This window comes from Seriola aureovittata, chromosome 18, assembly GCF_021018895.1.
Source record: "Seriola aureovittata isolate HTS-2021-v1 ecotype China chromosome 18, ASM2101889v1, whole genome shotgun sequence".
Classification (NCBI taxonomy): Eukaryota; Metazoa; Chordata; class Actinopteri; order Carangiformes; family Carangidae; genus Seriola; species Seriola aureovittata.
In genome coordinates this window covers 24009634-24036707 of record NC_079381.1, presented here as the reverse complement: position 1 = coordinate 24036707, position 27074 = coordinate 24009634, and the positions used below count along the sequence as shown (strand labels likewise).

Here is a 27074-nt window from a genome sequence, read left to right as displayed (position 1 = left end):
CATAATGCACAATACAGGTTCGTTTATCGTGACTCCACCATGAAGTATTTATTGTTTTATCACATCTTATTCATTAATTTCCTGTACATCATTTTTGTTTTGGTGAGTAGAATAAAGGGAAGGACAACTAGCACTTCTCCACACACAACGTTATCAATATCCAGTCAGAGATGACATGAATAAATAAAGATAAGAACATTCTGCTGTGTGTGCTATGGAGTTAGCATGACTAGCTAGCACATTAGCAATCATTCTCATCAGAAGCTAACATGCTACTTTGGTTTGGAGCACGCTCATTACTGCTGGAGGCTCGCCCCCCCCCCCAGAGGTCACATGTGAGATGTCTCGACGTGTGAAAATAAACTTCCTGGTTTATAGAAACATGGAGAAAGTTTCAAGCTTTGGTCATAAAATACACAATAACCTTCATATAGATCATCAGCTGAATGTGAAATAAAACACGTTGTTTTAAAGAATCTCATAATTCTGAGCTTAAAGTCAAAGATATCAAACTTCAGAGGTCAGTCAGTGTCGGGAGACGCAGTGACGCTCCAGGCTGTTGTCCCTGGTGGGTGAATTATTTCCTGTGTTAAAACCCCCCCTAGTGGTAGAAGGTGTGTACTGGCTTCACCTCAACACACTGCTGATGTGTGGCTTTAGACAATACACACTCAATACACACAATACGCACATGCTGTAGTGTGTAGGTGTGTGTGGGTTGGATCATATATGGGAATGTGCTGGAGGGTCCTTGAGGGTCGTGCGGAGCCTGGAGCCAATCCCAGCATGCACTGTGTCAGAGGCGGGGTACGTGTCTGTGGAGGGAAGCCTGTCCACCTGGAGTCAGTTTCTTTTTCCCTCCCTCCGCCTGCACACGTCACGTTTAAAGGAAAAGGTTGACCTTTCTCTCTGAGCGTCAGCTGGGAGGACTGCTGCCAGTCTCGTGCCTGTGTGTTAGCCTAGCTTAGCATTTTTAAAACGCCGTTTTCAAATGAAATTGATCTCTGTCCAGACGAACACACCACACACTCCCAGTTTTCACCCGTCCTGACACGAACACAGTTTCTTCTTCTTCTTCTTCTTCAGCTTCGTTTTTATGGCGGCTTATTATCTCCACCTGCTGCTGACATGTAGAGTTCTTATTCATGTTATTAATCCCGTGTCGTCAAGGTGAATGAAAATAATTATAATTATTTGTAAAATCTATACGTTTGATCCCTTTTTGTTCCACCTGAGACTTTAAAAAGTTCCTCTCATGTTCCACAGTTTCTTTGTGATTGCAGCCGTCACAGTTTCCACATGGATGTTTCCCAGTGAGAAGTGACGCTGAATTCAGTTCACTCCTTTAATTAAAGATAGTTTCAACCCTCTGGACTCTGTCTATTGTTGTTTTATTCACATGAACATCACTGTATTCATACGGTCCTGTAGAGACGCTGACATGGAGCTTTTCACGATGATCTTATACACAACATTTATTAAAACAGTGAGTTTAAAATTAATATTTTCAGTTAGATTTCTAGGATTTTAAGGAAAGTTAAAGAATAAAATCACTTCAGATGTAGGTCTGAACAGACTGTAACTTTACAGCTTCATTTCTTCCATTTTCTGCCGTTTTTGTTTTAAAAACATGAAACAATATGTTTCTACAACCTGAAACTGTTCTGTGATTCTGATGATTATAACTAAAGATGCATAAAGTTATTTAGCGGTCTGTTATTTTACTGACAGCGTCACACGTTTGATGTGAAACAGTTTGAGACGCACGGCACTAAAACACAACATAATGTATCGGTAGATGCTTCCTGCTCCTTCTCTTCTTCTTCTTTTCTTCTTCCTCTGTGCGCAACAATCACAAATAATGAATCACACACACACACACACACACACACACACACACAGGAGGGAACACGCCCAGGAATCAGGAATAAAGTGTGTTTTCTGATGGAGGGAGACTGTGACTGAAGGGAGTAACTTCTGTGAGAATGTGGTCGATCAGGTTTTGATTTTCTTCCTCGACTGGTTCGACTCTTCAGAGCGAAGCGCGGTGCCTCTGCTCTGAGACGAGGACTCTCCTCTGACAGACCCACCTGCACTTTCTTCTCTTTTTCTGCTCAGGGTTCTCTCTCCTGTGTGTGTGTGTGTGTGTGTGTGTGTGGACTGTGAGTGAGGAAACCCGGACTAACATGGCCGTGAACCTGAGTAAGAACGGCCCTGCGCTCATGGCCGCCTACAAAGAGGTGGTGGACGGCAAGTCGGACACAAACTGGTGAGTTTAAATCTTTTAGAGAAAACAACAGACGGGTCAGAAACAGACTTCACTTCCTGGTTGACTGAACCCTGGGATCATGTGTCTGTCCTGTGACTGTTTCCAGGGTGCTGTTCACTTATGAAGGGAACAGTAACGACATCCGTCTGGCAGAGAAAGGAGGTAAGACCTTCAACTCACTTTCCACTTTCACTCCTGTCACTTCACTCAAAGTTAAAGAAGCTCACTTCTGCGAGTCATTGGACTTTTAATCGTGTTGATTGAATCACAGTGTGACAGTCAGAGTCTGGTTCACAGCTGTTTTACCTGCAGCCACATTCAGACCAGGATCAGTGCAGACTGGTGCAGGAAGTGGAGTTCAGAGAGACGACCAATCAACGGAGAGACATGTAGAAACACTGACATTAAATGATTATATGTTATTATTATCATTACAACTGATCCTGAGTCATCGGTGCTTCTGCAGCGTTTTACTGCCGCAGCTGCTGCAGGTGAAGCTTCATACATCATTTACTCTAAAAACCAACGAGAGCTTAGTCCGCTGGTTCCAAACCTAGGGGTCGGGCCCCTCCGCAGGGTCACCAGGTAAATCTGAGGGCTCGTCACATGATTCATGGGAGAGGAAAGAAGAAGAAACTAAGTTCAGATACAAAGTGTGAGTTTCAGCTCAGAGGGAAACGTTTCTCTGGTGCAACGAGCTCTGAAACACGAGGAGACACGACTTCACACTGACGTCACAAAGACGTCACAGATCAAAACACTACTTTCATTTTTACCACTGCATTGTATTTCATAACCTGTTTATTTAAAATGTTCAAGTTTAAATGTTTACCTTTGAGTAGAAGTATAAAACAATATCCAAGTACAAGTATGTCCGAAATGAAAGTGTGTGTGTGTGTGTGTCTGTGTGTGTGTGTGTGTGTGTCTGTGTGTGTAGATGGTGGATTGGAGGAGATGGTGGAGGAGCTCAGCAGTGGGAAGGTGATGTACGCTTTCTGTCGTGTCCCGGACCCCAACTCTGGTCTGTCCAAATTTGTCCTCATAAACTGGGTGAGACACACACACACACACACACACACACACACACACATAAACAGTGTGTCCTTCCTGTGTGTGATCATACATGTGCTCATCAGACGGGTGAGGGAGTGAAGGACTCTCGTAAAGGAATGTGTGCGAACCATGTGAGCTCCATGGCCAGTTTCCTGAAGGTCAGTCTGACTTTATTCTTTATAATTATTAAATATATTATTCTATATTTATGATATAAAAGCAGTCAGTTATCTTTTTATTGATTCACATTTAAGAAAATAAAGGTTTTGTTTCCTGCAGCCTGAATTAAAAAACTTCAGTGAACCAAATAATATCTTAGTCCAAAAATGTTGCCTTTTATTTTTGTTATTTTTAAATTATCATCTTTAATTCCTGTTTAAATGTATTAACATTCCCCCAAAATGCCCATTTGTGGCTCCATCCACCGTGTGTGTGACCGCAGGGAGCCCATGTGACCATAAACGCCCGGGGGGAGGAGGACGTGGAGCCGGAGACCATCCTGACCAAAGTGTCCAAAGCGTCTGGAGCAAACTTTAATTTCTACAAAGAGACAGATCACAGAGACGCCCCGCGAGGACCCGTGGTGAGGAGACATCAGCGTCCTGTGCAGCACAACCCTGTTTAATTAAGTAAGACTGATAATTTCCCCTCTCATCCTCTGCTGCTTCCTCAGGGTTCAGTTTATCGCAAAGTCAACGCTGTGGAGGAGATTCAGCAAACCAGGAAGGACGACTTCTGGGACCAAACTCAGGTTTCTCTTCATATTCATCACATGCGAAGCGCTGAGCGTCTGTAGTTCAATAACAGGACTTTTCCTCGTCAGAGGGACGAACGGCTTCGTCGACAGGAGGAGCAGACGCGAGCAGAGCGGGAGAGACAGAGGCTGGAGGGGGAGAGGAGGGAGCTGGACGAGAGGCAGAGGAAGGAGAGGGAGAGGAAGGAGAGGGAGAGAGCGCAGCAGATGGAACAGGAGAGGTGAGTCTGACACCTGGGGCCTCAAACGCCCCACGAACATGTTTTCATCCCCAACAGAGAAAATCAGCTCTGACGCCTCCTCATCCTCCATCTGCTGGTCCTGCTCTCTGACTCCAGACTTTCATTGTTTTTTATTTTATATTTGTTGCTCATTTGTTGGGAAATGTTTCGTCAAATAGCTTCTGTTTGTGTTCAACACAACAACCAACAGTCAGGCTGTTTTACTCCATCATCATCATCATCATCATCATCATTATCATCAGACAGTTACTTCCTGTAATCATCACCTGATTGTAGGAAGAGCTCATCACTCTCTGAAGCCTGTGTTAATGTTTATAATGATGAAAACTAGCAAATGTTCAGATTTCAGAAGCTGCTTTCTGTGAATTATTTTGATTTTTCTGCATTTTTATAAAAAAAAAAAAAAAAAACGACTTAAACAATTAATTAGTCATCAAAGCTGTTGCCAATCAACTTTCTGTCACTCCACTGATCAATTCATTCCCTCATTTAAGCTCTAGAGAAAATGTTCATCACTTGGGGAAAATGATGAACTGTATAATGGGGGTCAACTGTAGCCTAGCAACAAGTTTCTGCTCTGGAGCCTCTCAGCCCTCAGGAGGTTAATGTGTGTGTGTGTGTGTGTGTGTGTGTGTGTGTGTGTGTGTGTGTGTGTGTGTGTGTGTGTGTGTGTGTGTGTGTGTGTGTGTGTGTGTGTGTGTGTGTGGTGTGTGTGTGTGTGTGTGTGTGTATGTGTGTGTGTGTGTGTGTCAGGATTCATCAGAAGCAGAGAGAAGAAGAAGAACGAGAGAGGGAGCAGCAGAGACGGGTGAGAAAAATTTATCAAGACAGAATGAAATGTGGATTAATCCGCCACTGAAAATAGTCCCCAACAAATGTCCTAACTCCTCCTGCTTCAACAAATCTGTAACAGCGTGAATCCTTCAGGCTGTTTAATACAAACATCATGTGTGTGTTTTAGAACCAGCCGGAAAAAGAAACCAGGAAGTCGGGCATCAACTCTGCAGCGTCGGTGCAGAAAGCTAACGTGAGGACAAACAGAGCAGCAAACGTTTACCTGTGAGAGAAGAGTCATGTCGCTTCCTGGTTTGAATGTGTGTGTCGTTGACAGGAAGCCAGATCACTGATCTCTCAGAGATCGTTTAACCCCAGAGACATCTTCAAGCAGAGGGAGCAGAGCTTTGAGGCCGGCGGCAGAGCGTCTCCTGCTGCGCCCAGACCAGGTAAACAACAACCACCTGGTGTAAATAACACCTGGTGAAACAGGCAGTGATTAACCTTTCTGATGTTTTCACGGTGTCCCTCAGGGAGGCTGCGGAGTCCGTTTGTATCTCAGAATGCCTTCGACAGAGAAACCCCGGTGCAGCCTCAGCATCCACCTGCTGCAGCTGTGACCCCCCCATCTCCTGTCACACCTGTCACACCTGTCTCACCTGTGCTGTCTCGCTCACCTGCTGCAGCTGTGACCTTCCCATCTCCTGTCACACCTGTCTCACCTGTGCTGTCTCGCTCACCTGCTGCAGCTGTGCCCCCCCCAGAGACCACAGGCTCACCTGTTCAGCCTGCAGGTCAGACACACCACAAATCCTCTCTCGCTCTGCGCCGCCTGTTTGGGATGATGAACACATTCATGAGTTAAAGTTCCTTTTGGGTTTAAATGTTCTGAACCTACTCACCTGTTCCATATTTCACACTCACCTGAACCTGACACTCAGACTCCTTTTCTTTTTACTGAATCAAGAACTGGCTTTGATTTGAGAATGACAGGTAGATCTTAACAGTGACTTGTGTGTGACTTCCACAGACGAGGACGAGTGGTCTGATGAGTTTGATGACGACGCAGAGGAAGTGACGACAGGTACGACACCTGATCCGTCAGAGAATGATATCAATGACCTCACGTAACTAACCCCAACAGTAATGAAGTTATTTAATCAAGTACTGAACCCGATTATAAATGTGAGGTGCTGATTTTATAACTGATAAAAGACAAACGTCTCACAGATTCAGGGTCACTGACGTCAGTAACTCACCTGCTCTTCCTCCACAGCAGAGTATCGCTCTCACGGGGATCTGTACAGAGCGGAGCAGCCGGCGGCAGCAGAGGACGACCTGTATGAAAACGTCCACGAGCAACAGGACACAGTGAGTCTGAGTTCTCTTCACCGTCACCTGATTTAATGCTTCAATTATCAATAATCAATTATTATAAGAATGATCTGAAACATTTGAACTTGTCTTAAACATCAGGCTGAAGAACAGGAGGCAGAAACCAACGGAGAGAACATCTGTGCCAGAGCGATATATGACTACCAGGCTGGTATGTACACACGCACGCACGCACGCACGCACGTACACACACACACACACACACACACACACACACACACAGCTCCTTAAGCTGATGTATATTTTACTGTTACTGTAAATATTCATTGTTCTTTTCTGTCTTCCACAGCGGACGACACTGAGATCACCTTTGACCCCGATGACATCATCACCGGGATAGAGATGTTGGACGAGGGCTGGTGGAGGGGTTACGGACCTGACGGACACTACGGCATGTTTCCCGCCAATTACGTGGAGCTTCTCTGACTTTCTTCACCGTCCTTCATGTAAATCACAAAGTTCAGGTGCAAACATTGGTATGAAGCTGAGAACCAATCAGCTGACAGACAGGAAGTGACGAAATAAACTCGTTTGCGAAGTCTCTGTTCAAACATCACTGGATTCAGACTCACAATAAAAGCTGTTCTTATAGTATAAGTGTGTTTGTACCACACATTATTAAATCCATTATTTATTTTCCTGTGTAAATGAAACTGAGCGACACTACAGCTGCTGTGGAGCAACATGTGAGGCTTCATGGGAAAGTGTCTCACACTTTGACACCACTGTGTATAAACTAACTCTGTACTGAGAGGTGTTCCTAATATTTTGTCCATCCCATTTATAGGAATTAGATTTGACAAAATATTAGGAACACCTCTCAAACAGATTCAGTAAATACTGAACATTATATATGAGGAGGATTTACTGCAGGCCTGTTCCATTATACTGCATCAGTTTCATCCAGGTTCAGCTGATACACATAGATGAATTAAAACTAAAAATCAAGGACACTTACAAATGCTAAAACAAATCAGCCCTTTATTTAAAGTTTACCCAATATACAGCAACTCTTAATAAAACACATTAAAACAGTCAGTGTCCAGTCTTTGCACTGCGCTCATTTTAACTCTCTCTCTTGGTGTTGAAGAGCTTTTCAGACCTTCTTAAGGACATGGTGAATGCAATTTAAGAATAAAATTAACAGAAAAGAAAAAAGAACAGTTCAGTAAAAGTCTTTGTCATCTTTGAATATATAAACTTCTTGGGCCGTAGCCTCTGTCCTCGACCTCCTCAGCAGCAAACAGCAGAGACTCGGTCCGAGAGCAGCTGCTGAACATAGTGCAGCATTAAGAAGCTAAAGACACAGATTTCCCTCAGGAGCTGGTGGAGACCAAACACAGAGCTAAAAGAGAGGGAACACTGGACTGACATCATCATGAGACATCAGCTGACACAAACACCACTCCGACTGCAACACATCAAATATAATAATTATAAATAACGTCAATTAAAAGTTATAAATGAAGATAGAAAACGTTTTCCCTCCACTCCTCCACAGTCTTTCCACCAATAGTCACAGTGTGACTATGTGTGCATGAATGTCTGCTTCAGTTGAGGACTGGTTTGAGTATTAAATGAACAATCTTCTATATGACAAATATTTTCTCTACACATTTTGTAAACGTCACTTTATCTTAACTTGAACTATCACGACGTCTTGATGGACAATGTATTAACCAACATTAACACTGCGCATTACACTAACGCAGATCAATTAAACTGGGTCACGTGGAGAAACACAAACCAAAAGTTGTTAGATTAACGTCGATTAAATTCACCTTTTTATTGGGCTTTGACTGAACACCTCCACGGGCTAACCCAGGTTGACACAGGTTATCAGCTAACGCTAGCACTAGCTGGCTAGCTTGCTTAGCAAGGTGCATCTTCAGCTGAACTGTGATACTGTGATATAGGGATGCTAACTTAAAAAATAGACTTTAAACAAAATGTACTTACTGGAAAAATATGAACCTTCGACTCCTCTGAGTTTCTTTGACAACAACTGAACGCTGAACAAGACATTTTCAGGTAAACAACATGTTGGAGCTAACTTTGATCAACTGAAAACACAACAACACATCGCTCTGACGTCATATCCGGATTAACAGGCAGGTCCCCCTGTGTTATCTATCAATCACGCAGTAGCCACGCCCAAAAAACACTCTGCTTCTATAGAATATTAGCACTTCCGCGTTGGCTTTATTTTCCAGACCCAGAGTCGACCTCCATTTTTATATATAGTATATGCTTTGAAGGCGAGCTGTTTCTGTTTCCGGTTCTCGACATCCTTGTTCAATTTTTATGGTACAAGTTGGATAATGGAACAAACTCATGCTTTGATGCGCTTAATTGAATTGCACGTCTTCATTTAATGGGACATTATCACACACAAAGAGTTAACAGCGTACAACATACAACAACATACAACTGCACAAAAATTATACTTCATGCACGGACTAATATTAGTATTTACCCAGTAATGTTTAGACCCGTTATCAGCGTTAAGTATGACGTCTGAACCAAGCGACGGTGAAATAAATTCCATACGTCATCACAGGGCGACAAGAGTGTACTGTCAGTGAAGAAGGAAAAATGGCTGCAAGGTTACTGCTCCGCTCGACTTTCAGAGCTGCTACAGCCTGCCGGGTTGCCCGGGCTGCCCCGGCCCCCGCCCTGACCCGCAGTATGGCGACTGGAGGTGAGGACGAAACCGGCACCGAGACACCGAAACATGAAAGAGCGGTGAAATCTGACTTTAAAACAGCGGTTTGTCCGCGGCGAGTAGAGGCGGAAGACATCCGCCCGCTGGCCGGCTAGCATTAGCAACGTCAGCAGCCTTAGCGAAAAGGTCAAACGTGATTTATTTAACAAATACCTTTTAATAACAGATTCAGCGGCTTCTACAAACATTCAAATGTGTTTTGTTTTTGTGGTCGGATGTTTACCGGGTCCAAAACAGCGTTAACTTTATTTATATTAACGAAAACCCGCTCAGCTAACGTTAGCTAAACCGTGCTAACCATGGTGTTAAAGAAGATAACGTGACTTCAGATATAGAAAGTGAAGCTGTTAAGGTTTCTGTTTATTAGGTTTATGGACTAAATCAAGTTAGATCATACCGGTGTAATTGTAAAGGACCTTCAGACAACAAGGTCATTAACTGTACTGTAAATTCACAGGACACAAAGGTTCTGAAAGGAACAAAATAATGGAAGAAGTAGGATTAAAAGTTGTCTGCTAACGTTTCATATTTTTGAAGGTAAAAGACGTGAACCCAACTCCTGCAGCAAACGGATTAAAATGAGCATTATTTCTGAATGTTAATGCGCTGTTACTTTTTATTTCAACAACTTAAAATACAGAACTATGTAATCTGTAATTGCAGCATGTGTTGTTTAATCAGTACTTATTAACACCTTGTTTGCTAGCTGGTGAACAGTGTTACTTTGAGGTCGTGTTACAGCCAGTAACATACACAGATAGAGGGAAGAATAAATTCCACTAAATCTCAGCAGATTCTGGAGGCAGATGTCCTGCAGTCAGTCAGGAAAAAGAAAGTAAGATGAGGCTGCTTCCCTCAACAGGACCATGATCCAAAGCAGACCTCAAAATCCACCATGAACTAAGCTGAAGCTTTTGGACTGGCGCCCACAGCACCCCTCCTCCCTCCCCTGACCTGAACATCACTGGGTGGTAGTTAAATCTGCTGTGTGAGCAGGGCAGACTGAAATATATCTCAGAGCCTGAAGTGATCTGCAGGAAGAGGCTGAAAATGCATCAGTCACAAGTGTAAAAACTATTTTTTAGTCATCATGAAACTGTCAGGACTAATCAGACTGTGACAGAGGGCAGAGGACGTCACTAGAGTAGTCGGTCTGTCAGTGTGGCCCAGGACACGTTTGATCAGATCACCTGAGGTCTGAAAGGGGCCATAGCTGCTACAGAACAAGTAGGGTGTCGAAATTTTGCACATTTATCGTGTTTTAAGTTGATGAAATAAGAAGTAACAGTTCAATAACATTTGAAGAAAAGTCCATTTTAATGGCTGCTTGCTGCAGGGATTGAATTCACGTCTTTTACCTTCTAAAATCAAGAAAAAGTCAACAGATCATCAGCCGGATTCTGCTGCTAACTCTGCTATTTGTTGGAAACCCACCGACATGTTTCACCCTCACCAAGGCTGTCTTGTCATCTGCTTGTTAGCTCAAACAATTTAGCGGGATAAAAATAACACTGTATGTGAAAGGGCGGTTATTGAATATGACGTCTCACCTGTCGCCTTCGCCTATTCCTCAGACATGTTTTCATTTATTTGCAGGGATTCCCACTGATGAGGAGCAGGCCACTGGACTGGAGAGGATCATCATGGAGAACATGAAGGAGGGAAAGGTAAGATCACGGGTCTGGTTTCTGTCTGTCAGTTAAACAAGCTCTATTAGTGTTGCACCTGTCGTACAGATTAATGCCATTCATAGTGATAATAAGACAGAACAAGTAAACGGGGAAGACAAAGAAAAATAAAAACCAATAAAATTGAATATATTAACAGTAAAAGAGACAAATGACAATAAAAAATAAAATAGAGGAAATAAAAACGCTGTAAAACATAAATAAAATAAATAAAAGCTGATTACTCTTATCAATTAACTTGCCAGTTATTTTCTATATTAATCGATTAATCATTTAAACTTTAAAATGGCCGTCACTTTCTCAGAGTCCAAGATGACGTCTTCAGAAATCTCATGTTATTAAACCAACGGTCCAGAACCCAAAGAGCTTCAGGTCACACTGAGATAAAACTTTACATGTGTGAGACTGAAACAACAAATGTTTCAGCAGTTTCGCTGGAGAAAATGACTCGAAGGATCATTATTACAATAGCTGATATTATTCTGTTGATTGATTAAGTGACTAATTGTTTTAGTTGTAAAATAAATGATTGAAGAAAATAATGGCGATAAAACATTCTAATTAAAATTCAGGTTTAGTCATCAGTGACGATACAGCCAGAAAACACCCTTTACACTTCAGATCATTAGCTGTTTGAATATTAATGAGGTGATCAGATGAACTTCTGTGATTTGGATTTTCACCCTTTTCATGGTGAACACACAAACAGATAAAGAGTCTGAGTTCAGCTGTAAACAGTGAGAGCTCATTGGAGGATAAAGATGACAGCAGGTGGACTAATCAATACGTCCACAGCCTCGACCTGGATAAGCTGCAGAGAATGGATATGAGGTCGTCCACACAGTCGCCTGCGGAGGCGGCGTATCGATCAGAATCTCTTATCCTGCAGCTGAGACACTTCAAACAAGCTGCTCCAGTTTTAAATAATTAGTCTTTTAGGAGATAAGAAATAAGCTTGTTAATCGTGAGTCTGTAGCGAGTTATCTGAGACCAGCAGCTGTGTGACGGGACAGTCTGGGACATGAAGTTCACTTATCTCAGACGTGAGCGATTTTACTTGTTGTCAGTGTTTTCTCTGCTGGGGTGTCTGGAGCTCAGGGAGTGATGTCACATTGTTCAGTGTGTGGAGTCTGGACCTTTCTTTAAGTGCAGCGTTTAATTAATCACAGTAATTGATCCTGGTCACACACAGATTTTCAGATTGAGCTGATTGTGATCTCTCCGTCTGTTTCAGGATCCCTACAACATGATGAAGCCAAAGGCCTACAGCGGCACCAAGGACGACCCCAACATCGTTCCCTCCATCACAAACAAGAGGATTGTGGGATGTGTCTGTAAGTTTCTTTAAGTCTTGACCATTATATCTGGTTTAGATCAGTGACACTTTAACAAACCAAGAGTCTGAGTCTCTGATCACGTCAGTTTCAGTAGAATTTCTCAGTTAAACTTTCATTAATAACATCAGTGTTTTAGGATGATCAGTGTTGTAGCTCTCAATCAGAACCTCCAGTGTTTTGATCACAAACAACAGTAAACTCAGCAGACATCATGGTTTCTTACCAGGTTGGAGCTGCAGGTTTGCAGCATTAGACTGACAATAAAACCAGTGTCTGTCTCTATTTCAACTGAATATTTGACTTAATAATAATTTTAATCTTGTCAGTATTGATTTTGAACATGGAGTTTCAGAGAGATGGAGATGTGGACACAGATGGAGGTCTGAGACCAGACAGGATTTGATGAAATTACCAAACAGGGATTATTACAAAGACTCGTGTCAAGTCTCATGTTGTGCAGTTTCACACACAGAATAAAACATTTTACCACACAACAACACATCAGCAGAACCTGTGCAGTTTGTGGTCTCAACTACATCCTGTGTTTTGTTGTGTTGTGTGTACTGAAGGTGAAATATTAAAGAAGTGATGCAGTCATATTATTTCTTTGCTATGCCCCCATATCCTGTTTTAGAAATGGAAATATGGCGCCCTTCATGTGCACAGATGAAGAAATTAAAATGTGTTTTGTCCTGTGTTATAAAATCCACTATAACTGTAATTGAAAAGTTTATATAATCAACATAATCATAAATAAATCATAAATCCGAAACAAAATAATGGTGATAAAATCAACAGGAAAATAATTCACTCTAAAATGGAAACTAATCTGTCAAGAAGTAGTTTTAATGCTCCCATAATGCATCAGTCTGTATCAGCCCATGTCCCAGAAGGTTGGGGGTTAGTGTTCATCATCTTGGTTCCATTCAAATCAAATGTTAAATGTTCAATGACTTTTACTTCCTGTTTGTGTCTCTGACGTCGTCCCACTTCCTGTTTGCAGGTGAAGAAGACAACACAGCTGTGGTCTGGTTCTGGATCCATGAGGGCGAGGCCCAGCGCTGCCCATCCTGCGGCTCCTACTACAAACTGGTCCACTACGACCTCCCCCACTAACTTATACCAGAGCTCTGTTATTATAGGCGTGTTTATCACAGCTGTATGTGCGCAGCCTCGTTAGCTTCTCTGTGAAATATTCCTTCAGAACGAGGCGAAGAAGAATCAGACGGAGACGATTCCCTACTTCAATCTCCAGGAACATTCGTGGCTCTGTCTACTTCCTGGTCTTAGCGTACGTGTCCTGTTCTGATTGGTCTTCAGCTCGTTCTGTCTCAGTACTTGATCCACTTTCTAACCTCATCAGTCTTTGCTTTTACATGTGACCTTTACACAGGGATCAGATGTGGTTTGGGACACAACAGTTTCTTTGCAAACATTTCCATTCAGCTGCAGTTTACATTAACATATGTACTGTATGTTACACTCGGTCCACTTACTCCTTTTATTGAACCAATAAAGTCTTGAACTTAAATTATCCTGCTCTCAATTGGAGTTTGTTGTTCGCATTTTTCTGATTGGAGAAGATTGAAGTGAAGAACATGGCTGACCTCAGATCAGTGATCAGCACACTGAGCTGCTGTCTGCAGGGTCTGCTTGATATTCTCGAAAGTTTCTAAATTTTAGGGGAAAAGAGGGCCTGCATGGCATTTGAAAATAGATGTAAATAGATCTTTGAAAGTGCTTGAATTTATATATTTTGTGCAAAAATGGGAGGTTTTTTTAAATATTTTTTTCCCTTAACATTAGTAATACGTGCCGTGCTGCTGTCTGCAGAGACCACACAGTCCGCATCACTAACAACACAGTTGAGAAGTGATCACAAATTCAAGTTGTCTGAGCTTCTCTAAAGCTGCTAGTTCATCAGCTCATTATAAAAATTCTTAGTGTTGTAACATTAATGAGTAATACCAATAATAAACTTTATTTATGTGGCACCAAGTGCTTCACATTAAAAGACAAAATGAACATGAAACATGTTAAAAACACTGATGACAACATTAAAACCATTAATGTAAAATGAGATGGAATAATACAATTAAAAAAAATGATCTCATACAAAGCGTATCGATAAGAAATCAATACTTCTAACAGCAGTTAATTAACCTCGATCTGTATCTCAAACTGCCGTAATGGCTCCTTTGGGCTTGATAAGTCCTTGAACATGATGTTTAAAAGGTTGTGGGAACCCTGAGTCTGTATTAGTCTATATGTTTATTATTATCAATAAATCAGTGTATTGGTCCGTATCAATAATTCCTCCTCTGTCTGCTGTTCTCAGCTGTGAGCTCATTGGTTCCTACTGAAGACGTCAATCTTTTAAATGACCTCACAAATATATCGTTAGATTTTTCAGAAATACTCAGCTGCTCATTGTAGTTTTTAATCCAACAAACACGAGGAAATGTCGTGTTTGTTGGGGACTATTTTCAGCGGCGGATTAATCAACAGCCAGTGAGACATCCAAACCACAGATTTATTATTATTTAAAAATAATAGCAGCAAATGTGTAAACATTGAAGAAGCTGGAAAAGTCAAATGAGTAGTTGTCAGTCACTGGTTTCTGCTCTATATCCTGGAGAGTGTTTGATTTATTATACAGCGTCTAATTTTATAAGCAATTCATATGTTTTGTTGAGTAACTAAAGCTGTCAGATAAATGTAGTCGAGGAAAAATATTTTCCTCTGAAACCGAAATGTATAAAGTAGCATTAAAAGAAAATACTGACAGTACAAGTACCTACAGTTTGTACATAAGCACAGTACATGTTAAATGTTCTTAGGTACGTTTCACCACTGAGTTCATGTGACAGGCGTCTTTGGCTTCATGTGTGAACCAGTGTGTGACAGCTGACCAGCAGAGGGCGCCAGTCACAAACACTTTCTGCTCATGATGTTGAAGCTCCCAACGTCAGTTCATCAACACGGTTCATTTAAACGACCCTGGTGGAGCAGGTATTGACGAGGTGACGTGATCTGAGCGGCAGCAGCTTAATGGTTAAGAGTCAACCTACAGCTACAAGGTGTGTTTGATTTTCAGTCCTTCTGTGTGTGGAGTTTACACATTCCCCCATAGAGGTCAGTTTTGACAGAACCTTTTATAAAGTTTTTATAATGAATGGTTTTATTGATGGTTAATGAATAATTTACTGATGCTTTATAGATTATTTAATTAATAACAACAACAACTTTTGTGTTTCCAGGTTGTGGAAAACCCTCGAGCAGGACTCTTTGTCTTTTTATCTCTTTAATTCCAACAGACTGTCTGACCACTTATCTTCTGACAAACAATAATTAACATAATTAATTGTTGCCAATTCATTTTCTGTCCGTGAACTAATCAATTAATGAACTAATCTCTGCTCAGAGGACCGAGTGATAGTAGTTCTGGGTGTCTGGAGAAACAGGGGCCCAACCACCATCCAGTCTTTACCAGAGTGGTGGGCGGACCAACGTCACCGTCCCCAGAGCCATGTACCGATCACGCCTCATTAGTGCAGCAGATAACGAATCATCTCAAGGAAATCTTTCCAATGTGGATAGAAGCGCTAAACTTGCTCCTTGGGTATTATTCTTTTGACAAAACATGAAGATTTAAGATGGCCGCCATTTCTGGTGAGTAAACGTTATTTTTTCATCCACTGTTTTTCTCATATGAATAATCTGGTTGTCAAATTAAGCATTTTAACAATGTAGAAGTCAAAATACTAGCACACTGTAAAAAAGAAAAAAAGAAAGTATATTTCAGCAAAAAAAAATGCTAACTAGACTAGTGCTAGCGAGTTAGCCTAGCGAGCTAACGTTAAGGCAAGTAAACAAGTAGACAGCGACTCTTACAGAACTTTTGCTTCATCATTCATAATAAATGGTTTCCAATTACATTGTGTTTTATGCATAGCCTGAAACGTAGGATTCAAATGTAAACTCTATTAATTCTGTGGTAAAATATGTGTTAATAAAATATGGGTCCTGTGCCAGAAATGGCGGCCATTTTGAATTTTCAAGTGGCTCCTGGGATTTTTCAAGTTAATGTCCAATAATAAGGATAAATATGTATCCACAGCTGAAAGATTATTGCTGCTATGTGCTGCCGTACACAGACAGACCTCAGATCAGTGTGAAGATCTGTGGAGTCTGGAGGGAACAACAACACTGACCTCAGACCACTGATCCCTGTGACCTTCACACACTGACTGACGTGAACAGCAGCAGCTCATTGTTCTGTGTCAACACCCTCATGGACAGTGGACACAGGTAATCCACTCACTTCAGAAATACCCATAATCCTTTGATATCTGCTCAGTTTAAATGGCCACGATTCACAAAGTATTAACAATAATAAAACGGTTTAAATGTTCATTTTCTTCAGCTTTTCAACACAAAACTAACCAGTTTCCACTCCCTCTTTCCTGTCCGGATGCTCAGTAAAGAAACTTTCTGTCCTCACAGTCTGGGTTCTGGGCTGATCCTGGATGCTGGAGCAGACACTCTCTGTCAGGTCTTTGTCTTCAGCTGCATAATGAAACAGGCTAATTGCACCTTGTCAGTTAACGTTGACCCTAAATGGACCCTCAGCGTTAAGTTTTCTTTTTGCTTCTTAAAATAAACTTTCAGTGAGAACCTGACCTGTGTCTGAAGGACTCACTGATGTGTCTTCTCCCTCGGGACCAGTGAGGAGCCAGTTCTGACTCGGTGTCTCCTGAGAAACCCGTCCTGCATTTAGACAAGTTTGAGAGCAGAACGTTACGCAAGCCACAGTCCAGACCAGCCGGTGGAGGTAATGTGCTAATTCATCGTTTGCCTTCTGCCAATTAAAAAAAGAAGAAGAAGTTGGGGGCAATTTCTGTAGCGATGGCTCATAAATTTACTTTACTTTCACTCACCTGGGGCCAGGTGTATAAAGGATGTTTGCACACGAAGCACATTTATGAAGTTAACTCTTCCTCTTCTCTTTGTCCTTTAACGTGAGTCAAAATGTGACTGTTAAATGTTGTAAACGAAATCCTTGGGTTAAGTGAAGGCAACGTTTTCAGAGTCAGATATATACATGGAACCTGGCTGAGGAACATGGCTGCTCTCTGGGAACAAGATGTCAACATTAATATTAGGCGTCGGTGACATTTAGATTCAGTAACAGTGTAATTGATGACTGTGTGAGAGCAGCGTCTGCGGTGACAGTGACTGATTCTCTCTGTCACTCACCTCTGCAGCTTCTCATTAGAGTCACTTGACTTATTAAACTGACTCTCAGCCTCTTTCGCTTCATCTAATGGGCTGTGCTCGTCCCACCTCACACTGCGCGTCTTCTTCTTCTTCTGTTTCCTCTGCAGCGGCGCTGTCATCTCCGCTGTCAGTCAAAGCCTCTTCACTGCGGATCACTGTGTTACAGCTGTGACAGCTGTGCAGCATGAGGACACAGCTGTGGATTGGTGAGAGACACGGTGTGGGTGGGGAGTATTAAGGCCAGTGTTTACGTCCGCTCTCTCCTGGTTGGCTACAGAGGCGTTTTGACGTGGACGTCGCCTCTGTGACGTCACACACATGTTTCTGAAGAGCAGTTTTGAAGCTCAGAGTGAGCTGCTCCACCGTCACCATCTTGGCAGTATCTGACTCCGCCCCCAACTCCCAGCTAATCCAAAAACAGATAGTTTTGTCAGGGGCCGAATATTTTTGCCGGGGGGCCACATTTGGTCCACAGGCCGCTGTTTGTCAACTACTGCTGCCACTGGAAATATTTATTCATGAGCTGGATTATCGGTCAGGTGTCTGTTTAAATCAAATGGTGCGAGTTGGTAAATGATGAAAACAGTCACATGACGTGTGAAAATCAGCTGTTGCTCCTGCAGACAGTGAATGAGACGAATGAGCCGTGACCTTGAAACGTCACTGAGAGACTGAGAGAACAGCAGGCTCACCTGGACACCTGGACACCTGGACACCTGGACGTGTGAAGGACACAGAGACTCTGAGCTGCCAAGACACGACAAGCAGCTTTATTAAATTATGAAATATAATTCATTATAAAAGGAACAAACACGTGGAACCAAACGCATCCAGGCACCGTCCTTGTTCCTTCAACATGTGACTACTTCATTCTTTTTAAAGTCAGGAAACATTTAATAACATGAACCAGCTGAAGTTGGTCAGTGGATTATAGTTATACAGTAAGACAAAGTCATTTTAACAAACGTACAACAATATAAATCATCAGATTAATCACAGTGACACAGTTTCCAATCAGAAGATGTTTTCACCATCACGTTACTGTGATATTAGAAGTCCATTGTGTTTGAGTAGACCATGTGTTTTTGAAAGTAACGGTCACCAGAGTCTCTGCAGCATCTGAAACTAAAACTCATTCTGAAAACACTCAAATAGAAACACTTCTAAAGACTTTTCTTCTACCAGACAAAGCAGGTCGGTGGCTCTGCGTGTCCACGTGTCCTTGGACAAGACGCTGCTGCTGTCTCAGTGAGCGACGGAGTGAATGGGTGACTGTGGCAGGTATTGTGAAGCGCTCTGAATGGTGTGTAAGACGAGAGAAGTGATGCGTAAGTGCAGAGCAGTTCATTTTTCAACAGGATATCTCGGGTGAAGACGTGCAGAGAGTTAAAGCTGATGGTCGCTGCACTGACAGTATGTGCAGGAGGCGGCGTGCGACGTGCTGATGTGAACTTCCTCCAGAAGCTCCAGCTCCTTTTAACCTTTTCCGTCCGCCTCCTCTTTGCTCTCGTCTCCGTCCCTCGCTTCGTTAATGGACGGGGGATGAGCTGTAACACACTGAACCAGACGAGGCATTCTGGGTAGTTAAACATAACATGTGCTTTCACAAGAAAACGATAAGACACTGAGACTCGTGCGTAGGGGGGGTGGGGAGCAGGGGGGGGAGGTGTGGGTGACACGGGTAATTGAGCATCACTGTCCTTTTGGTCGTCATAGAAACACTGTCTGACAAGGGATTATAGTGTTTCAGAAAGCTTTTAAGTTCCAGCAGCTCATCGCTGGGTCACAGGAAGTCGTTAGAGATGCTACAGTGAAGAGGCTGAAGATCCGTCGTCTCAGTAAAAGCCTCGAGTTTCAATTCAGGCTCCTTCCTGCAAGCACCATCCACACAGGACGACGCTTCTTCACCTGCTCGTCTCCGCAGGTGGAAGACGTCCTCGCAGGTATCATCAGCTTCATGTTAAAGCATCAGCAGTAACTGCACACTCACCTGTAGCTGTGAACACCTGCATGCTTTATAATTGTTCCTGAGTATTTTCTTTTCATGCCACGTTCAGAGAAACGTTACGACTTTACAAATTAAGATTTCACACACAAAACATATGAAAAGCTTAAGTTTAGGTGTTAATTCATACTGTACCTTTGAATTAATTTACTAATAATATATTTGAAGTGTGTTACTTTACAACTTCTACAGATTTAGTGACTTTAGTCTAAGTCCTCCTCGCCTCTGATTGGTTAGTTTATCGACAAGTGACTTAGAGACAGGAAGTGTGAATCCGTCTCCATCCCGCCGTTTCTTTTACGAAGAGTGATCCAAACCGGCACACATCAAAACCTCACGTCTTTACAATTAGAGAAGAAACTATTCATTGATTAATCAATACTTCGATTGACAGTAAATCAGTTGAGAAACTGTAATTTTTCAAACGTTTCAAGGTTCCAGCTTCTGGAATGTGACATGACGTGTAACGTGTGTTATTTCATTTAATGGATGATTGTGACAGAAAGAGAAATTTCCCGATACGTTAACAAACCAAACAATCAATTAACTAATGGAGAGAATAATCAGACGATGAATGAAACAGTTCCACCTCAACCAACCACCAACGTGAAATCCTGCTTTTATATCACAGTTTCTCTCCAGACGTTTTACACTCTCTGAGGTTCAACACTTTCATTCATTTCATTTTACCGTGTAATGAGAACTTTTACTTTTAGGTCTTTTCACAGTGTGTTAGCGGTAGCTTTAATATGGCGGGAAACATGATGTCATTTCATGTATGAATGTGAGGAAGGTTCCGGCCTCATCCTCATCGCTCCTCACACATCTGAAGTTTTCCTCCTTTTAAGCTTCATGTGCGTCAGTGTTTATTCACTGTCCGTCACTCTGGTTCAGTTTTATATTCAAACCACCCCACAACCAAACTGCTGCTCCTGGATGCCGATAGCGAACTGAGTAATTGATGTGTGCGGCTGCTTGCAGAGAGGAGGAGAAACTAATTCACAATTCACCAGCATCAGTGTGATGAGCCCAAGGAAAATATGGTGCTGTAGAGATAAGACACCTACAACACGCTGGCTTTACCTTCTTTTGAGTTGTTTCAAATCAGTGCAGGTCAGTTAACATTAGAGCCCACACAGACAGCCCCCCCCCCCCCCCCCCCCCCCCCCCCCCGCTGACGGCCCTGAGGAGCTCCACAGCCTCCTGTTACACCCAATTTACGCTGCTGTCAGACCAAGGTACCAACATTCATCACAGAGAGCAGGATTAACAGAGGCCTTGGCAGACTGCACCCCCGAGTTTATCAAAGAGAAATAAAAAAACCCTCTGACTTCATTTCTTCACATGCGCCGTTCGTCTCGTGTTTCTCCCCGACCAATCAGAAACTGCTCTTTGCACCTTTGAGAGAAATGAAACTTTTTCTCATTAGTAAATATCCGGAGTGTGTTCTCACTAGCGCAGCTGACCTGGAGCTGGGGTAAAGTCCCGCTCATTTAAAGACGTAATTACGGCGTCCGAGGCGGCGCCGAGCTGCAGGCCTCACCGTGAAGCTCTGACGCTTCCTCACACCCACCGCTCTGAACATTTAATAAGAGAAGCATAAAGTGCAATTCGTTTTTCAGTCCCTGTGAACCCTGAGCAACAGATAAGACCGGTGTGTGCTGAGAGTGGGGGAGGGGGCCAAGTGTTTTCTTGTCTCTGGGCTGGAGATAATGAGCAGCTCCAGTTTCTCTTTAATGAGTCTCACGTCGCCGAATGTTTCAAACTAAAACACTCAGATATTTCTTCTTTAAACAGCAGCAAAGAGACGGATGACACATGAAGGCAGAGGCGTTACACAAACTAAATCTTTAACCAGCTCCACCTCTTGACTCTTGCTCCCCTCGTCTCCCATCAGCCTTTACTCCTGTCTCTCTCTTGTCTCTTTAATGGAGTGTGAGCTCTCGTGCCTCCAGGCGGGGACAGCTGACTGTGAGTCGCCGTCTGGAGACGCTGCCATCGAGCCCGACCGGTCAGACGGAGTCTCTTCTGGGTCGTGGCACCGCGGCGCTCCGGGGGCTGGCGTGGCTGCCCCCTCCGTCACCCTGCTGTCAGAGGTGTTCAGCACATGTCGACTTCCTCTGTGTTCGTGTCCCATTACAAGGAGAGCGTGTGAATTTAATCATTTCACAGGTTTAACACGTATGGTGTCTCCTTCAAGTGGTTGCTTCAGGAGGTAATTAAGTGTTGTTATTGCTACACAGCTAACATTAGCATCAACAACAACTGTTGTACCAACCAGTCTTAGCAACAGCTTCAGTTTTCAATAAGTCGTTATAACACGTCCTCAGGGCAGACTGGACGCTACGGTGACTCGGTATCAGAAAGTGATGAGACAGTACTAGCTGGTTAGCATGCTAACTTCAGTAGAAGAAAAAAAGTGATAGAAATACAAGCAAGACAAGAGTTAACATTAATGTTTGTTTCCACCTCAGGAGACAGATGTTGGCGAGTAAAAGAATGAAGTTTGATGCTGAACTCACAGCGTTTCCTCGAGACTGGTAAGTCAACAGCTGCTAATGCTAATGTTAGCTATGTAGCAATAGCAAAACTTACATATAGCTTTACAATGACGTTTGACACTAATACCGACATTTTATGGTTTTTATGGCTACGTGAGTCTTTTGTAGTTAGCATCTTTTATTTGTTTATGTTTTTGTTAGCTTGTAACTGGCTGACACAGTGTTAGCATCTGTACTAATGCTAACTCTTTCTCTCTGTACTGACAAGGTTTCAGGTGTATTTAGCCCCGCCCCCCGTCCCTACAAGTTGACAGGATTGGTTCCTGAGGTCTGTGATGTATAAAACCCTGAATCTGTGTTTATGAGACTGTCACTGGTTCACTGCAGTTCAAGGTGGAAACATGGAGTTGATGATTATTTCATCATCATGTGTCTGTATTATATAAAAACATCATCTGGACATTAACAAGGTGAAACTCTGGATTTGGTCTTTAAAACCAATCGCTGTGAAAGACCCTGTTAAAATAAAGTCGTGGGACTTGAGTCAAGGACAATCTGTTCTCTCAATAAAATTTCTATAAGGTCAAGAGGTAAATATCCCTGACTGCCATTCAACCAACACAGAGCAGGCAGATTATAAGGAAACCTAGAGCAGGAAGAAACCTATAATTTACATACAAATCATCCTCTACTGCAGGAGAGGACACAGACGGAGGGGAAACAGACACATAGAGGATTATAAAGTCCTTTCCAGAAATGCATATGTATCATTGCCGACTGTCACACTAATATTCCTTATGGCTTTGTTCAGACGTAAAGACATTCAGGGAAGGAGCTGCAGCCGTGAGTTTAAAAAGTTATAATACAAAAGAAGAAGTTATTTGTTCTCTCACAGGCTGCATCACTTATTTTACCAATGAATATATGTATATATACATATATATATATATATATATATATAATTTAATGTCACCAGAAGCAGCGTCTGCTGCCTGGTTTATGATATTTGACAGTGAACGACAGGAAGTCAAGTTGGCTTTACTTCCCTTTAGCTCACATGCTGTGTGTAAAGCATGGAGATGTAAGGATTACTGCTGTGGTAGTATGAGGGTTTTTTTTAACAACATACCAGTAAATTTTAAGAGCTCTCTCTGCTGGATCACAAGGCAAACTACTTCAAATGCTCTGTTGCACTTAGACTGTGGATCTTGAATTCAAACTGGTTGGTTTCTCTTTGAATATTTCATTTTTTCCAACGTTTGAAGGGAAGATCAAATAAAGCCCTTATTTATTGCACACGTTTCTTTCTCCCTCTGCGTGTTTTATTTCACGGTCTTTACGTTAATCTGGCAGCAGTTCGTTCAGACTTGACGTGTTAAACTGTCGTCAGACTAATGTAAAGAGCTGCACGTCTAACGGGCGTGTGACGTTTTGGAGGCTGCAGTCGTTGAAGTGTCAGGTTGTCTGAATAAAACTGTCAATGTCACATCTAGAGTCTCAGCAAAGTGACACCACTCCACCCTGCAGAGAGCTGTCAGCGGGGAAGTCTGGTACTATCGTCACACGTGTCCGTCCTGCTTTCTGATAACAAGGTGACTGGGTACGTCTGGACAGTGACAGTGTCAAGAGTGATGTTCATCAAAACAAGAACAGAAAACAACAGGAAACTGAAAATGTAAGTATAGCTGTTTCCTTATTCTTGTTTTAACAGGAAGTTCTTAATTAGACTTTTTTGTGACATAAATGGATCTCAGTTCGAAGATAAGTCAGAGAGCGGCTGGTGAACAAAGTGAAGTCTTTAGCAGCTAAAGAGCCGGTGGAGAACAAACATGGAGCTGTAAGAGAGGGAAGTCTGGACTCTTGTTTGGACATTTGTTTTAGTTACTGTTTTATTTTGTAAATCACTTCCCTTGTGTTTCTCATGTTAGTTCTACTTCCTGTCTTTGTCCCGTTCCCCTCCTTTGTGATTGTCTGCCCCGCCCTAATGTGTTACACCTGTGCTCAATCACCCTCGCCTCCCTTGTCTCTGTCAGTTGTCTGTTGTCCTACTGTGGGAACAGTTTCGCTCCTGTCTCTCTCTGTGAAGTTTCAGTTTGTCGTGCTCCAGGGTTCTTAGTTTATTTTTTATTCTTGTTTTTGTAAGTTTTCTTTACGTTATTAAAAGGAATCTTTTTTTCCACCTACATCCTTTTTGTTGTCTGCATTTGGGTCCTTACACTTTGAAACCTGACAACACTTGAGATCAGTGTCAGTGTGCTCTTCGATGCTGTTCAGCTGCTGTTGTATTTAGCGCAGTCTCATGCTCCTTTAAGGAAAAAGGCATCCGTCAGTTTTGTATCAAATGAAATTTGTTGTTCGTCAAACGAGACGTCAGGACTAGAAACCGCTTCTATCACTTTTCATGTGAACAAAGTATTGGACAAATGAAAGTTTTGACTTGATGATGGCACTAGAGGGAAAGTCAGAGGATCAGTGAAGCTTTCACAGTTCATCCTGAGGGGAACATGAACCATATTTCATTACAAAACATTCAATAGTTGTTGAGACATCGCACGAAAAAACACAAATGTCAACCTCATGGTGGCGCCAGAGGGAACATCAGCGGATCACCAAAGTCAGTAGGGTTCGTCATCTGTGGACCATGAGTGTCAGTAGAAAATTTCATAGTTATCCATCCAGTAGTTGTTGAGATATTTGAACCAAAGTGGTGAACTGACCAAAGAGACGATGCATCAGCATCTCTACGAATGTTGGCATTGACCCAAGAATCCATCAACATCAATGTTTCTGTCTGGAGCTGAAGTTTCTCATATTTTTTACTAATCATCGCGTCTTGTCCCTCTCTGTGGTGGCAGAGTTTTCATCCCATCTGTCCGGCTCTTTGTAACAGCTTTAAACACTTTGGCTTTTTTTGGCTGGAAGTACAAACCGGTTTGGATCTCACTCTGCGTTTGGCCACGAATCAGACGTCTGATCCTCCCAGGCTCCACTCATGCAGCTCAGTAGCTCAAATCAATGCGACTGTACCTCGGGAATCTGATCTGAAGTTGAAGACTGTGATGTGCCTGACACTTTGTGCTTATCAGCCAGTCATAAAGTTTATTGCAATATTTATTGCCTGTAATATTGGAGATTTTTAAGTGTCAGTCTGTGTTTATTAACTCCAAACTATCACTGATATGATTTTTTTTTTTGCGGATAATTCAGACGAAGTAGGAGCAAAATCAAATCTCAGAGCTCGGGGGAACTGGTGTCAGATCTTCAGAGACGAGTCAGATGTGAACAACAGAAAATACAAGATAACTCATCCAGTCCTGGGCCTCAGCTCGGCCTCCTGATGAGTCAGAGGATTGTGTACGGTTCCTCCTGGAGCTCAGCTCACTGAAAATAATAAAAAGATGAATCTGGATGCTCACCAGTCAGTCTTTTGATTTGGAAAAACAGTCATCCAAGGCTTCGTTTTCAAGGCCAACAAGTTCCTGACTTCACTTCATATCACCGGGCCGCAGAGATAAAGGTTCTGGTTTTCAGAAAAACTACAGCACGTCTCAGCTTCCCTGAAAATACAGATTGATTTGTTGAAAACACAATAGGAGTCTGGTACAAGCTCACTTGGATGTTTCTCTGTGTTTGCCAGGACAGCTGCACTTTTATTCCAAACACAAGAAATCCTGGATTTAGAATTTGGGCATCGACACTCTGTCGGTGACGAGGACTCATTCTGCTGCTTTGATGATCTGCAAACACCACTAATGATTTTTGAGTGTGCTGTTGATGCACAAAGGAAACGGAGGAGCTGCACTCAGAAAATGTTCACAGATTAATTAAACAGCGGGGAGGTGGCGGTGAGACCGCTGCAGAAAAACCTTGAGAACAACAGCAACAAAGAATTTTTGTGAAGTGATTTTATTTGACAACCGATGATTTTGTTTCTGGCTTCAAGCAAAAACAACACATTTAATTCTGGCAACGCCTGAACCGTCCTGCCAACCTGACGATGCTCTTCTTTGGAAACTGATCAGAACAAGAGCAGACGCTCAAACACTTGGCAGGTGATTGGACGAACCATCTGTCTGTCAACGTCAATCAGATTCTGCATCCTTCCTGTATGTTTTCCTGCAAGAGACGAGCCCGCAGGTCGTCTGAACAGCAGGTTGTTATGACATCATAGTTAGGTTCTGTTGCTAGGCGACATCTAGTGGTCGTAGTGATGATGACAGGAGCAAAGGGGAAACGTGTCGGTGACATAGTGTAAAGACAGACAGAGTCCACGTCAGGAGGAGGAGGCGGATGGATGAATGTGACACAGGAGAGCCGTGTGTTCGATTCCCGTGTGAAACCAGCAGTTTATGTTGTAACCATCACAACAAAGATCGTATAATGCTGAGGAACTACTTATTTTAACCCAAACCACCATGTTCTCCTACAGCCTAACCAAGCCGTGACCGTTTATTATTGTAACTATGGCGACAAAGGTCCAATACACCGCTGTCTGTACACTCCGCTCGTCTATAGAAGCATCTACGCCGCCCTCTTTAGGAACAGTCGCTTCTCACTGCCGCCACACCTATGCCACACCTGTAAGCTGCCAGTAGCTCCTCCCTCATAGGACGCTGATGAAGCTTGGTAAGAAAGACGGGTTCTCACTTGTGAATCAGAGGAGGGAACATTAGTTCGTTGCATGCTAAAGTGGCTCTTTGCCCACACGTTTGAATCTTGGTTCTGTTTCCTGATGATACAAATCTTGAGTATTTTTCATCTCTGTTTAATGGGAAAATATTTTCCTGTATCTGCACTTCTCACAGGAAATCTAGAAAACTACAGTGGAGCTGCCGTATCCCTACGCACAAGTGCACCTTTCCTGAGCTCTGTCGGACTCGAACAGCTGATCTGTGGAGTGATACAGTCGCTCGTTGACATGAGCTTTTTTCTGCTGACTCTGTCCTCAGCTGCTCATCACTCACTCTCCTGCTGCTGCTGCTGCTTCTCCAAACTGGGAGCTGAGCTGAATCTCCTGCAGGTAATACACTGACTCCCCCTCCACCTCAAAT

The 27074-nt window shown here is 42.7% G+C and overlaps 2 protein-coding genes and 1 long non-coding RNA gene across 4 annotated transcripts; 2 read left to right on the top strand and 1 right to left on the bottom strand.

Annotated features, from left to right (window-relative positions):
- The first annotated feature begins 1891 nt into the window (after positions 1-1891).
- On the top strand, positions 1892-7310 carry dbnla (drebrin-like a). 2 transcript variants are annotated; one of them, XM_056404172.1, is made up of 15 exons: positions 1892-2269; positions 2376-2431; positions 3207-3319; positions 3406-3480; positions 3765-3905; positions 3996-4073; positions 4146-4297; positions 5072-5126; positions 5280-5345; positions 5430-5541; positions 5626-5886; positions 6123-6176; positions 6372-6463; positions 6569-6638; positions 6777-7310. In XM_056404172.1, exons 1-15 carry the CDS (start codon positions 2187-2189, stop codon positions 6911-6913), a joined length of 1545 nt encoding a protein of 514 aa, XP_056260147.1. In that variant the 5' UTR covers positions 1892-2186; the 3' UTR covers positions 6914-7310. The 2 variants fall into 2 exon arrangements, with proteins under 2 accessions (XP_056260147.1, XP_056260146.1); XM_056404171.1 differs by having other exon boundaries at positions 6369-6463.
- A 141-nt stretch (positions 7311-7451) lies between these two features.
- On the bottom strand, positions 7452-8947 carry LOC130186866 (uncharacterized). Its single transcript, XR_008830354.1, has 2 exons — positions 8447-8947; positions 7452-7832 (listed from the first exon to the last, which is right to left on the bottom strand). It is a non-coding gene; the product is annotated as an uncharacterized LOC130186866 (long non-coding RNA).
- Positions 8948-9030: 83 nt separating this feature from the next.
- LOC130186865 (cytochrome c oxidase subunit 5B, mitochondrial) lies at positions 9031-13771 on the top strand. Its single transcript, XM_056404173.1, has 4 exons — positions 9031-9188; positions 10809-10879; positions 12135-12234; positions 13241-13771. Exons 1-4 carry the CDS (start codon positions 9083-9085, stop codon positions 13351-13353), a joined length of 390 nt encoding a protein of 129 aa, XP_056260148.1. The 5' UTR covers positions 9031-9082; the 3' UTR covers positions 13354-13771.
- The last annotated feature ends 13303 nt before the right edge of the window (positions 13772-27074 follow it).